This window comes from Gavialis gangeticus, unplaced genomic scaffold (assembly GCF_001723915.1).
Source record: "Gavialis gangeticus isolate Ggan-Ray unplaced genomic scaffold, GavGan_comp1, whole genome shotgun sequence".
In the NCBI taxonomy this organism is placed as follows: Eukaryota; Metazoa; Chordata; order Crocodylia; family Gavialidae; genus Gavialis; species Gavialis gangeticus.
In genome coordinates, this window is record NW_017729032.1 from 3,927,204 (window position 1) to 3,941,522 (window position 14,319).

Genomic DNA, 14,319 nt, shown 5'->3' on the forward strand with positions numbered 1-14,319 from the left:
GCAGTGAGGTTTTTCTTTGTGGCAGTCTGAGGGTGCTGCAGATACGCCCCAGATGAGGCCTAAGGAGCACAATGATAAAACCCAGTAAGGCTCAAGCCCGTACTTGGGGGGCTGAGACGGACACAAGGGCGTGCGCCCAGTGCCCTTGCACAATCCCCTTTAGCCACGGTGCCTCCAGTTGCTTTCAACAAGCACAGAACAACCCTCCCCTGCTCTGTTTCTTTCTCCATTGACAGGAAGGGGCTAGATTTTCTTGAAGGCTCATGCACGTGCCTTTTACTTGGAGAGAGGCTTGAGGGGGAGAAATTAAGACAGAAAAATAACACACCACCTTTAAATGCATCTGTTGGCCTGCAGGAACCATGCTCCCTGTGCTGGAAGTATCTGAGGAAGAGGTTTTCAGAGAAGGGGAGCACAGAGGAGGAGGACAGGGACATCGTTGTTCAGAAATTTCAAGATATGAATCTCTTAGAGGCCGTGCTTCGGGACCAGGTACTGCCTGTACCTGGAAGCCTTAAGGGAAATGGTTTCTCTCTGTAGAGAGACCTGGGTTTTGAATGTTTCCGAGGAGGAAGCAGGAAGGTTGTTGCATGTCCTGCTTGTTTATTTGGAGGGAGAGATCCTGCAGAGAGACGTCCTGCTTTGGGGCCCTGGTCAAAAGCCAGGTGAAGACAATGGGAAGAGCCCCCTTGAATCAGTTGGCTTTTCTCCTTGCCTTCAAGGAACTGCAGGCCTCACAAACCACCGCATGTGGCGTTCAAAGACCTGCCACAAATGTCTCTGCACGTGGGAGCGCTTTCCTTCTGCAGCCTTTGCCCTCTGGGTGATGTTCACCCCTGCAAGGGCAACAGGCACATGCCCTTGTGTCCATCTCAGCCTTCTGGCAAGGGCTCAAGCAGTAGATAACGCCTTGGACAAGGTCCTCAGCGCAACACTGACTTTACACTGAACACAGCCCCCTGGCTGATGGCCACCCCTAGTTTTCCAGGGAGACTCTCAGCCCAGCAAGTAGGACTCTGGGACTTGGGGGGCAGGAGAACAGGGGTCTGCCACTGCATGCTGTATGACCCTGGCAAGTCTCTTCCTCTCTTTGTGCCTTGTTTCTTTGGTCCACAAGAGGAAGACAGTGGTCCACCCTGTAGAAATCAGTTTTACACGTATGGAAGGAAAAGTCAAGTCTAAAGCTAATGGGTCTCTGGTTATTGACTATACATACTAGCAAGGACGATGTCAGCTGGCCTAAATTTTGTGTGTTTACATATGTCTAATAATTTAATGTTGTAGAGCAATTATAAACCCGTCAGCATGGCAGGCCCAATATAAAGCCCATTCAGTATTTAGTTTTAACTTCAGTGGCCCCTAATCCTGGCCTTACCCGTGCCAAATATCTATTTCATTGTACAAGGAAGTATTTAAATTGAACATCCTGAGCAGAAACCCATCATCACTGGATGGTTTTTGCAGGGCTCAGTAGTGTAAGAGTGATATTGTAGTTGTGATGGTCCAGAAATTATGCAAGAGGTGAGGATTTCTTAGGGTGCTACCTTTTATTGAACCAGATAAGCTTTCAAATGCAAGACCTCCTTCATCAAGTTTCTGAGCATAGTGAAAACCAGCAGCAGGGATGGGGCGAGTGTTCAGTGACATTTTTTTCCTGTTCAAACCTCTCTTTCAAATTCATTATATTTTCTTTTCCTCCCCCAATAGATGGAAATCATACAGGACAGAAAGCACAGGAAAACCCTTTCTTCCTGTAGTGTGACAGCTGCCCATCAAAAAAGGAAGGAAAATGAAAAGCCCAGAAAACGGCATGTAAGAACATTTTTTGTTTTTAAAAAAGGGGGAAATCTCCTCATTCCCTTTTCAGCTGTATATTTGTTTTCTACAAGCACTTATAGCATCCATAACATGTTTAAAAAGCATCAGAAATGGTGTGTGGCTGAAATGCAGAAAGATTATGATGCCAATATTTTCAATGTCTGAATTTTCCAAGGATGGATATTGCTGTTTTGAGCAGTGCGGCTCAGACGTCAAGGCCAGCAGATACCATGCTGACTCCTTATGACCTGTGCAAGATAGGCTACAGGGATTTTCATAGTTTCATAGCTGTTGCTAAAGGCTGGAAGGGACCTGGGCAGGTCCAGCCCCCTGCCCAGGGTGGTCAGTGTGGGGATCAAACCCAACACCTTGGCATTATCAGCACCATTTCATTCAATCCTGCCGTGGAAGGAAATATACTTTCATCCCGTGTAAGAAAACACGATCTGGCTCAGCAGTAGGTAACACCACAGTAGCTCTTAACAGTGTGGTGGACGTACTATGGGGAAGAGTTTGTGAAAATGCAGCCACAACAGCGTGGGCAGTACTGGGGTGATTTCCCTCTCTCAGGATACTGCCCACAAGCCTCCCTGTCAGGTCATTTTGCAAGGTGTGTATTTAGGGAACCGACCCCTTATCTTCACAGAATCGTCTTCTGTCTCTTTTAACTGAAAAATGTTTCTTTTCTCCCAGCGATCTGGCATTGCTAGACTAAGGATACCAAGTCCTCTTCCCTGGCTTACAGAAAAAGATCGATGGCAGCAAATAACAGAGAAGAGAGAGAAAGAAATGTCTTTAAGACTCAAGAAAGTGTTCATCGCTCACTTGGATCAAGTACGGCTGGCAGAAGAGTAAGTCTGGCTCCCGCCCTGTTGCCTTGGTTTCCATCTCTTCTGGGAAAAGTGGTGATAAAGGGTCATGCTCTACACATCTGTCTCCAGCTCTCCTGGGAAGTGCCAATGGTAGTAGACTTGGTCCTGTCCTGTGGCACCCTCAGGTATGTGGTCATCTTTTGTGATGCTACAAATGCAACATGTGCCCACAGCCAATGCATGTTTGCGTGCTTCTTTGCAGAGTTGCTGCCCAAAATGTGAAATATCTAAGAAAAATAAAAGAAGACCAGGAGAGTTATAAGACAGCCTTGGACAACCAGGTAAAAATCTGACCCTTTAATAAATATGGGGGGAGGCGGGGGGGTATTCTACACTTAGAGCTATACCACCTGGAATGAGACCAACATGCCAAAAATTCATCAACCCTCTAGCAAAACCCACCCCAACAGAAAAGAAAAACAAAACCTGTTTCAATGCTTTCCTATTGCATGGCTAACACCTCTGTCACACATTACACGTAAGGCATGATTAACCAGTTAATCATTTCTTAAATTGTAACCAAGCTACACGTTAAAGCAATGAATGGCATCATAAAACAAGGAATAGGCCACAAAGGTGCTCCACAAAAAATGTGTACTAACTTTGTGGCTGGTTCTTATCACACAATGCGTGGCCAGGTGTGCCCCTGTGTCCGGAAGCCCCGGCAGCTAAGGGGGCTCTCAAACATGGGAGCTGGCTACTTGCCGGTGCAAGGGGAGCCTGAGATTGTGATCTTGGGTTCCCTCCTGCACCGGCAATATGGTGTGATGGGATCACGGCCGTAGCAGAAAGCATGATTGTGTGGCTCATGCATCAGATCCCATTGCACCTTTACCTATATGTCTGGAAGGGGCCTGAGTGATACCATCTTATAAACCAAAATATCCTTCAGCAAGCTGTGGGAAATCTACCCTGCGACAAGGCAACTCGCCAAAAAAACGCTGTTGTGATGCAAACAATAATGACCACCTCGGTGTTTTTTTCTACCACCAGCTTTGATCATTCTGAGTTTCCAGAGCCAGGAGTTAGGTTATTTCCATACTAACATCTCCATATAAACCCAATACAGGTAAGGAGGGAACTTGAGTGGTTGCCAGGCCCTCAATTTGGCCAACTGAACCTCATCCTGAGGAAGAACGCCATTGCCAACAAGAAGCTGGTAGAGAGAAGACGCTGGGACCAGGAGTTTTCTGCACGCCTGAAGTTGGCTGTCAATATGAGAAAGCAGAAGGCCATCGCCTTGTGCCAGGTTCAAGAGCATAAAGAAAAGGTCTTACGGTGGGAAGCCAGGCGGAAGTAAGTGTGCCGCTCACTCGATCGTTCTCCTTTCTGTGAAGGCCAGGACTGAACTCCCTCCCAGAGCAGTCACGGGTTTTCTCTTTTTTCACTACATCCGTCCAGGCTTTCACATAGGCACATGCATCACATGAGTCATGTCAGTCAGCCTGCAGATGTCAGTGGGGACTTCTCACATGCTTAAACCTAAGCCTGCGTTGATGTGCTGCGCTGTATCTAGGCCTATGGGTGCCTGCACGTGACGTTGGCTTTTTCTAGCTAAAGATATTCTCTGGGTTTATTTCACTCTCTCAACGTACCACGAGGAGTCCCATTCCTATTTTCCACCTAACGCGTTTAACGCTCATCAATGGTTAATATGCTGTTACTAGTAAAAAGCACTAGAGGGCAGAACTGGGGAAAATAGCAATTTTAGCTGTGGGCGAGAAAACCTGTAATGAACGTTTCACGATACAACTCAGCCTGGTGAAACAGTTGGCCATGGTAAAACTAAAACATGTTGGAGGTGGGCTAACTTGCCACAATAAAGGTCGTGTATTTTCACACGTGACTAACCTAGCGAAACGGCGATTTTTGGTGCCATTTGGTAACGCGTATCTAAACAACCCACACAGTGTACAAGGGCCCGAAGAGAGCAAGGCCCAAGACACGTATTCTTTTTTCCTCTTCTTCCCGTTGCCCTCTTAGCTCTTCCACAGAGGTGCAGCTCAAAACACAGGATGACGCCTATTTTAAAAAGATTTCTGAAGGAAAAAGAATAGTATATGGAGCCTAATTGAAAGAACATCTTAAACACTTTGTGTTGTGGACTCCAGTACCATAAGGCCTGTGTCTCATAATGTGAGGTGTCTTAATACTGCATCATAAAGTGCTAAGGGTCGTTCAGCCAGTTGGATCTGCCACATGGCTGGACATTGCTAATATAATTCAATATATGGCGGGGGATGCCTCGCCCTGCTTAGAAGATTCTGCTTGCTGGTCAGTTCTGCATTCAGGTCATGCTGATCATGGGGGACTGGTGCCTCCCGAGTCTGGGGGGGAACTAGATTGCTGACCAAGGGGGTCCCCTAGTGGCCGATCACCGAGCCAGCAGCAAAACTGGAGTGCACTTTCGGTTTTGCGGCTGGCGCTTCCAGGGGGCACACGGCTGATCTCAGGGGTTGCGCGTGCACCCGCGTGCACCCCCTATGCAATCACCAATGATGCTGATGGTGGGGGACACTCCTTTAAAAGGAGAAAAAATAACACAATTGTGTGAGGGCTGTTTTGTTGTTTGCCATAAAAGATCTGTAAATGGCCTGGAAAGTGCCTTATGAAAGTGGGTCTCCTACCAGCACTTCCTGGGGGATGGAAATTTCCCGTATGGATCTCCAGGCTTGGATCAGAGCTGCTGGTCAGACGCCCCTTAACCACAAAAGCCATCATCTGTAGGGCACGTTAGGCACTGGCAATAAGGATTAAATAGAAGATGTAGAAGTTTGTGGACACATTGGAGAGAGTCCAGCGGAAGGCAGTGAAAATGGTTGGGGACTGGGGGACATGATTTGTGAGGAGAGGCTGAGGGAACTGGGCTCATTTAGTTTGGAGAAGAGAAGACCAAGGGGGGATTGAATAGCAGCCTTCAGCTCCCTGCAGGGGGGTGCAAAGAGGATGGAGCTGGGCTGTTCTCAGTGGGGGTAGGTGACAGTACAAGGAGCAATGGGCTCAAGTTGCTGCAAAGAACAACTGGCCCCAGGACAAATGCAGCATCTGGTTCAGAGAGGCATGAGCTTTCATAGGCAGCCACCTGCTTCATGGTCTGACAAACTCAGTTGTTCTCCTGCTTCACCTGTGGCAGGTTTAGGTGTTGTGTCTTGTGTTGTGTCGGGGTGACTGTAGTTTTGCGAAGAGGGTAGGCGATGGATTTGTATGGGATGGTTTGCATAGGGCTGATCCTGCCTCAGGCAGGAGGCTGGGTGAGATGTGACCTCTGGAGGTCCCTTCCAGCCCCACTTCTCTCTGAGTCCACGAACATTCATTCCTCTCTGCCCCAGCGAGTCTCTCCCTGCCCTGCCTTCTGCCTGACCTCAAGCTAATGTGGCTACTTCATCTGGAGCACAGTAAGGACGTGTCTTTCAAAAGCCGATCACAGATCATCCTCCAGGCTATGCAAGTAAAAGGATTTATGTAAAAATCCAGTAACAAAATCACTCGATGAGTGCATCTACACATTTGCTTTACCGAGGAGCTGACTAACTAGCTCCGCAGTAAAGCATCACAGTCTACACGTGCACCCATGCTAGGGTGCAGTAAATTAACTAACTCCGCTGTAGAATAGTACTGTCCAGGACAAGTACTATCCTACAGTGGAGTAATTTATGCTGCAGCAATGCGTGTGTAGACGATGACCGGGGCTGGTTGGGGTACAAGGGGGCTGCAATGCCAGGGCTGCCTGACAGCTAGCCCTGCACTGTAGCACCCTCATGCCCCAGCCACCCCTCTGCCACCTGGACCCTGGGCCTGACCCCCAGGGCCTCTTGTCAGCCCAGGGGCTGCTCTGTGCCAGCTCAAATTGCTGTGATCCTGGGTGCACGTGTAAACACTGTGCCCGGGAGCAGCTGACTCTGGCGCAAATTGCACCAGAGTTTTTGCCTCAAGGCAAGTGCACGTGTAGATGCACCAAGTGGCAACTAACATGGCCAGTGCCCTTTGATGCCAGCCAGAGTGAAGCGGAGAGTCTCATTAGAGCTTGTTTTTCTTTTGTGCAAGTCAGCCTTATTAATCAAACCATTTGATCAATTTTAGGGGGAGCTGAGCCATTTTTGTGAGAGGTTGTGGACTGATGTAACTATAGACAGGGAGGTCTCACATGGTGGAGTGTTATTTGGGGACTCCTACGTGTAGGTTTTGTCTGGCTGTTGTTAGATGCTCTGAGCCTTTAGGACAGGACGGGATATACTGTAATCTAATAAATCCATTGATTGGTATTTCAGTGTTGGTGGCAGGGGCAGCTGTCTCCACTGCTGTCAACATCATGGGAGCACTGGCCTTGCTGTTGCTTCCACTGGTGGCACTATCCCTGACAGCTCACTGTGCCTGGGTGGGCAGTCAGGGAGCCAGGTGCTCTCCTTCCCCCTCCCCCTTGGAGAGGGAAAAGAAAGTGGAGGACTGTGGGATGCTGGGGGGTCTGAGAGACCCCCTGCAGCGCTACATGTCCCTGTCTACATAGTACATGTGGCACTACAAAATGCAGCACTGCTGGGAAGTTCCTCTTTGAAAAGGGCACACGTATGTGGCAGACGTGCCAGTTTTGTGGTGCTACAAACAGCACGAACATCTGGGCGGTCACTTTTGGAGCTGCCATAAATGTAACGTGTGCCCATAGCCAAAGCATGTTTGTGTGGTTCTTTCTAGGGTTGTTGCCCCCAGTACAAGAAGTCTAAGGGACAAAAAAGAAGGAAAGGAGAGGGGTAAGGCAGCCTTGGATGACCAGGTAAAAGACCGACGCTTTCATAAATGTGTGTGTGCATATGTGCGTGTGCACACGCGCCACGCTGGAGCTGTTCCATTACACAGATTATACTAATGGGGACAGTCAAATGTGCCAGCAAACCACCCCTGGGAAGGGCCACCCCAACAGAAAAGACAAACAACACCCGTTTAAGTGCTTTCCTCTCTAATCCATAGCTAAATGACACTTTGCCCTTCAGAAAGCCCTGGGAAATCGACCCTGTGTCAAGGTCACTCACTAGAAAAACTCAGTTGTGATACAACCAGTGATGACCACCTAGGTGTCTTTTTCCCCACCACCAGCTTTCCTCTTTCTGAGTTTTCAGAGCTGGGAGTTGTGTTCGTTCCAAAGTAACATCCTCACACAATCCCGATGCAGATAAAGAGTGAACCCGAGCAGCTGCCAATCTCTGAGATGGACACATCGAGCCTTGCCTATAAGAGAAGTGCCATCTACAGCCAGGATCTGGCAGAGGAAAAACTGCAGTACGAGGAGTATGTCGAGTTTTCTCCGCTTGCTGCAGAGGAGGGAAAGCAGGTGGAGATCATCAGGAGCCAGGATGAGCAGCAGAGAGAAAAGTTCCCATTGCTGGAAATCAAGAAGTAAGCGTGGGGCTCACGTTAATATGCCTTTCCCTGGGAAAACCAGAACCAAGCTCCCTCCCAGAGCCGTCACGAGTTTTCTCCTTTATTACTATGTCAGTCCAGCCCTCCGCATAGGCAGGTGCCTAACATGAGCCACGTTGGTCGGTCTGTTGTTGTCAGTTGGGACTTTTCACAGATTCGATTTAATCCATTGAAGTGATTTGCTGGATCAGGGTCTGAGTGAGGAAGGCTTGTATCCAGAACGAGAAGGAAGCACTGAATGGCTACTTGAGGTGGCCAAAATGTCATTTCAAAACCGTCTCGCAGGTGCCGTCCAAGCCAACAGGCATGGATAGATTGAAGGGCTTTGCTGCATCGGGCTCTAAGTGAGGAAGGCTCAGGGCTGTATCCAGAAAGGGGACAAGGCACTGAATGGACACTAAATCCGTCCCACAGGCGCCACCCGACCCAAGACGCACAGACATTTCCAGGCTTGACGGTGCTAAGCAGTTCAGCACCTAGACAGTGGGCACAAATTACTCAATAGACCAGTAGTCCCAGCTTGCGGGCCTTGCCTGGAGGAATATTTAAATAGTTTATGCAATGTTTCCTCAAGACAGACCTGTTTCTGTGCGTGGTGCAGGATGAGAGTGCTCTTGTGCAAGGGCGGATTCTGGAGTCCTATCTTTGATCGAAACGTGACAAAAAATTAAGGATTTGAACCTGCCCTCGGCCCCTCGTTTCAGACTTTAACCACTTTAAGGAACTTGGGTGTGGAGGGAGGTACCGTGCGCCTCTGATGTCTTGCAAGCATGAAGTGACCTCCCCATCTCTGGGCAAGGTTTTTACTCAGGGAAACGTCAGCCCCAGCAGCCTTCTTGCTGCCCAGACAGGGGGGTCCTGTGCTACAGGCCTTCCTATGCTGCCTGTGTTGAAAAGGGGGTCGGGGTTGGTGGGAGATTCAGCCAAAAAGCCAGAGAGCGACTTTTCCAATGGTTCTGCAGGAGGATTGAAAGAGCTCGGCAGATTTTAGATCCAGTGGACAGCTGGGAAAACAGCGCAAAGTTTAAGAAGCAGAGGACTTTTGAGAAGAAACTGCTTGAACGGTAAAGATCCCCCAACACCGAAGTCATCTCCCTTCTGCCTCTTTCCCTGCAAGCTCCCTTTTCCCCCCCAGCAGACCTATTTAAGCCTTTGCCCCTGGGGAAGAGGAGCACCCCTCCTTTGTACCTGATGTCAGTCCTATTTCAGGCTAGAAAGGGGGTTGGAGCCAAGCCTCAAATGGCCACCCAAGTGCCCGAGTCCAAGCTGAGCTGTGCACGAAGTTGCAATTTCCTTCTGTCTCCAGTGGAAATCATCACACAGTTGCCCTTGAAAAACCCCACTAGGTGCCTCTCAACTCTTTTTTGGCACCTTCAAGGATTTGGCCCGTAGGCCTGTAACTTGGAGGCAACAGCTCATGCTCCAAGGTCAAAAACCTCAGTTGCCAAAGAAGGATGCTGCACCCCAGGGGCGCAGGGCTTGCCTTGCTCAGTCCCTCTCTGCACAGCTGCATAAGTGACCCTACTGCGGTATCCTATGCACGGGCTCTGCACCATATCCTAATGTGCTGAGAGTCATTCAGTCCCTCACATTTCCAGCCTCCCAACCCAGAACCACGTTCAGCTCTGTCAAAGGGCCAGCCGTTCCCATTGACGATAGTGGGAAGGGTTGCAATGAATTAGATGGGCATTATTTCTCCCCATCACTTTTTGCGACGCTAAAAATGTAACATATGCCCACAGCTACATCTCCGATGAAAAGCTTGCAGAGAAAAGACAGCAGGACCAAGCAATGGAGCGCCTGAAGCTTGCACAATATAGGCAAAACCAGAAGATCGTCCTTCTGGCCCAGCTCGTGCAGCAGAGAAGCAGTTTCTTTGCACAGATACCCAAGAATATGCCGTAAGCATGCAGCTCAGTCTAATGCAGGGGCGGGGAATTATTTTGGGTGGAGGGCCGCTCACTGAGTTTTGGCAAGGCATCAAGGGCCACATAACAGGCAGCCCAGGGCAGATAAATATTAATTTTCTAAATTTTTTAGGGCTGGAAATGGCCATGCCTCTTGCAGAGGCACCTAGCAGATCAGCACCTAGAGAGGGTGAGGTCTATCATTATTTGATAGACCAGTGGTCTCTCAACCTTGCCCAGAAGGACATTTAAATAGTTGTTTTCAGTTTACACCAGACAGACCTGTCTCAGTATATATCGTTCCGCCCCAAGCTCTTGTAGGAGGAGATGACCTAGATCCGTATCCCAAATCCAATGACAGAAGTTGAAGGATTTGAATGTGCCTCCCCCCATCTCAAGCAGAGACATGTCTCTCACCGCAAGACCCGCGTCTCGTCATAATGCATGATGGGGTGTCTTAATACAGCGTCACGAAGTGCTGGGGATCATTCGGTCCATTCAATCTCCGACTCCTCCGCAACTCCGAGCCACATTCAGCTCCGCCAGAGGGGCGGCCATTCCCCGGGAGCGCGGTGGAGGGGCTTGGGCTGAAACTAAACGGACATGTCTTCCCCGATGAGCTAAAGTTAACGCGCTTCTTCCTTAGGCTTTGGGATGCAGACATGTATTTTGTGTTGGAGCCTTCGGAGGATCGCAAAACCCATCCGCCGGACGTTACAAAGGCTGTTGGCAGAGACGCGCAAGCAACTGCAGGGAGTCTGGTATTTGGCCAGACTCGAGCTGCGTTAGAGGAGACAGAACATCTTTTGGGGAAGCCCCCTCAGGATATGGGGGACAGGGCCCAGTGAAATGTCCTCCTGCCCCTTTGATGCTGCCAGGCCCTCCCTTATGGCCTTGCGGTCCTGCCCCTCCTGCCCCCAGACGTCCCATCTCCCAGTGGCTGCTACTTCAAGTCTTGCCCCACCTCCTCCAAGGCCTTCCAGCAGTCCCGCTTTTTAAGGGTTCATAATTAAACAGCCGGCACTCGTCTCGTCTGAGGTTTTAGATGGACGTCCCATGCAATACCACCGATGGGACTAAGCAAGGAGGGAGCTGCTGCGAGAAGCGTCTCGGCAGTAGGACTGCTTTGAGGAGGCTTTTCTGGGGGCTGGTAACTGGGGGTCTGATTGGAGCCTGAGGATTAAACTACTTAATACTTGGTACTTCGGGGTTTTGTAGGGGTTATTTTTCCCTCCCCTCTGGAGCGACTGATTGATGGGGCTTGCTCTGCAGGAGGTTGGCTTAGCTAATTGAGGGGTGGAGCTAGGCCAGGCAGGCTTGTAATAGGGATCTACCCAACTCGTGGTGAGTGGAGCCAATTTTGCAGCCTTTTCATGGTGAGCTCGCCCCTCTGCACTGACTGGCTCTGGTGGCCCCACCCCTCACCACTGATTGGCTGAGAGGGCTGTCCCCCATGTGCTCCCATCCCTCACCACTGACTGGCGGAGAGGAGCAGAGCCAATTAGCAGTGAGGGCTGGTGGAAGAGGGGGAGGCTGCCATCATGGTTGCTTCCCATCACACTGATGGCATCCCCTCCCACCCCCAAGCAGACCACCCACTGGGGAGCCAGCATTTTATTTTTAGTAAGTTGGGGCTTTTTGATTTTGCGGATTTCGTGAGCAACGCCTGATTTTGTGGTTTCTGCAAGATCTGTGAAATTGTGAATTAAGTTTAGGGTTACCATACGTCTGGGTTTTCCAGGGCATGTCCTCTGTTTTGGCCCCCTGTCCTTCTGTCTGGATGGGATTTTAAAATGCAAGCAGATGTCTAGGTTTTTGCTCTTCCTCTGCTTTCATGGGGACTAGCAGCTTGGGACTGCTTCAGGCTGAGAGCAGCAGGCAAGGTGATTGGCTGTTGGGAGTCACATGCTCTGTGCGTGGGCCCCGGCAAGCTCCCAGGTAAGAGACACAGAGCGTGTGTGTGCGTGTGTGTGCGTGTGTGTGTGTGTGTGTGCGCGCGTGCACGTGAGCTGTGTGGGCAGCAGGGCTGGAGGGGCAGGGGCTGCAGGTTGGGAGTGAGGGGCACCAGCAGGGCTGGGGGGCAGGGGTTTAGGAGTGAGGGGCAGAGGCAGGGCATGGGCATATCACTGCCCCCCCCACCATATACCTCTCTCTCTTCTCCATCCTCCCTCCCCTTCACAGGTGTACTTTTTTTTGATACTGGAAATATGGGAACCCTAATTAAGTAGGTCCCTATTTAAAAGAAGCAGCCTCTTGTGAACAGGGTGAGCACCAAACAGAGGGAGTTTGCCTAAGGAGTTCACTCTAGGAGGGAGCCAGCAAGCAGGAAAGTGTGGGCATGGGGCACAGGTGTGGGGCTTTGGTGTGTGGGTTTTTTCTTACAGCCAAGATGTCCTCCAAAGGAGGCATATGTGGAGGCTGGGTCAGCAGATGTGACCTGTGTGAAATGTGCCACATTCACGTGCCTCCCAGAGGGTCAAGGCCACTTCGCCTGCACCAAGTGTAAGCTGGTGTCTGCCCCGGAGGAAAAGCTTCGAAGGTTGGAAGCACGGGTACCCATGCTGCATTTATATCAAGGAGAAGGAAGATAATTTGGACAGCCGTTATGAGAAGCTGGTAATGGAGAGGCCAAAGGGAAATGAGGAGAAGCGGCGGCATGTGACTACTCAAAGAAAGAGGGTCTCCAGCATTCAAGAGGAGCAGAACAAAGTCAGCAGCTGCTTTCAAGCCCTCTGCACCGGCACAGCTGAGAAGGAGGCAGAGGAGAGGACATCTGCAGACGTGATGCAGAGGACTCGGCAGCCTAGACAGCAGGGAGTACAGGGCCCTAGGGATGGGGATTTTAGGACCACTGCACCAAGAAGGATGTGGCTGCACAAGGAGCTTCTAGCATGCCAGAAATGCAAAAAGAAAGCATACAGGCAATGGAAGAATGGGCAGGTCACCAAGGGCATGTACCAGGGAATAGCAAGAACCGGCAGGGACAAAATCAGGATGGCAAAGATAAAGAACAAGCTGCACCCGGTAAAGGAGGGTAAGGACAAGAAGAGGGTCTATAAGTAGGTTGGCCAGATAAGAAAGATCAAGGAAGCTGTGAGTCCACTGTTAAATAACCAGGGGCGACTCTCAACAGAAGATGCAAAGAAGGCAGAGCCACTCAACAGGTACTTTGCCTCAGTCTTTGCAAAAAAATGAAGTTGCAACCAGACACCTAATAAGCATTATCTGAATAAGGAATGGGGCAAGCTGAGGGAGGAAATAACAAAAGAGCTGGTCAGCGAGCTTTTGCTGGGTCTGAATGTATTCAAGTAGCCAGGGCCTGATGAACATCACCCCAGGGAACTGGCAGAGCAGATCTTGGAGCCCGTGGCAATGACCTTCATGAAGTTGTGGGAGATGGGCCAGGTACCAAAGGACTGGGAAAGGGCCAGCGTAGTGTCCCTCTTTAAAAAAGACAAAAAGGAGGACCCAGGACAGTATAAATCAGTTAGCCTCGCCTCAGTACCCAGGAAGGTACTGAAGCATAGCCGAGAGAAGTCTATTTGCAAGCATCTGGAGGAGGAAAGGCTGATCACAAGCAGCCAGCTTGGATTGACTAAAAATAAATGGTATCAGATGAACTTGATCTTCTTCTTTGATAAAGTAACTCTGTGGGTGGATGAAGGAAATGCTGTGAATAAGTAATATAATAAAGAATAAAGTCTGCAGTCACATGGACAAATATGATCAACATTTTTATCAGTGATTTGAAATGGGGCGGCATGGTGAAATCTCTAATTTTGCTTATGTCACGCGCTGAGGTGTAAGCAGTCTGCCTAGTGGTTAACGTGCACCAATAACCAACGGTCCCAAGGCATAGCCAGGTTGAAACTAGAGGGTCAAAGTCTGAATCAAGGCTAAAATGACCAGCAGAGCAAGGTCATGGAGCAAGCCGGCTTAGGTGCCTCTATCATATCCCCCATCAGCCCCTCTCCTTTCCAAACAGGAGTCCTAGCCTTCTCAGTAACTTCTGGTAGGACAGCTGCTCCCTACCTCTGATCATCTTTGCCCATTCTGTACCTTTCTAGTTTCACTACATCCTTTTTGAGCGGTGGAGATGACAAATGAAGACCTACTTTACCTGTGACAAGTTTGGGTGTTATGTCTTGTGTTGTATCGGGGTTGCCTGTACAGTAGTTTTGCTAAGAGGTTAGCCAGTGGATTTGTATGGGATGATTTGCATAGGGAAGATACTGCATCAGGCAGAGGGTTGGAGATGACTTGTGGAAGTCCTTTCCAGCCCTTCTCCTTGTCAAAGAAAAATCTTAAGT

The 14,319-nt window shown here is 49.7% G+C and overlaps 1 protein-coding gene across 1 annotated transcript in view; it reads left to right on the top strand.

The window, feature by feature from the left end:
* Nucleotides 1-11,021, top strand: part of CCDC81 (coiled-coil domain containing 81) — a 31,192-nt gene extending 20,171 nt beyond the window's left edge. The window contains exons 8-17 of the mRNA XM_019523764.1: nucleotides 358-492; nucleotides 1,708-1,812; nucleotides 2,512-2,669; nucleotides 2,893-2,971; nucleotides 3,760-3,986; nucleotides 7,380-7,458; nucleotides 7,855-8,078; nucleotides 9,065-9,166; nucleotides 9,845-10,003; nucleotides 10,656-11,021. Of these exons, the coding sequence (XP_019379309.1) occupies nucleotides 358-492; nucleotides 1,708-1,812; nucleotides 2,512-2,669; nucleotides 2,893-2,971; nucleotides 3,760-3,986; nucleotides 7,380-7,458; nucleotides 7,855-8,078; nucleotides 9,065-9,166; nucleotides 9,845-10,003; nucleotides 10,656-10,857 (1,470 nt within the window). The 3' untranslated portion in view covers nucleotides 10,858-11,021. The remainder of the gene's footprint in view (nucleotides 1-357; nucleotides 493-1,707; nucleotides 1,813-2,511; nucleotides 2,670-2,892; nucleotides 2,972-3,759; nucleotides 3,987-7,379; nucleotides 7,459-7,854; nucleotides 8,079-9,064; nucleotides 9,167-9,844; nucleotides 10,004-10,655) is intronic.
* The last annotated feature ends 3,298 nt before the right edge of the window (nucleotides 11,022-14,319 follow it).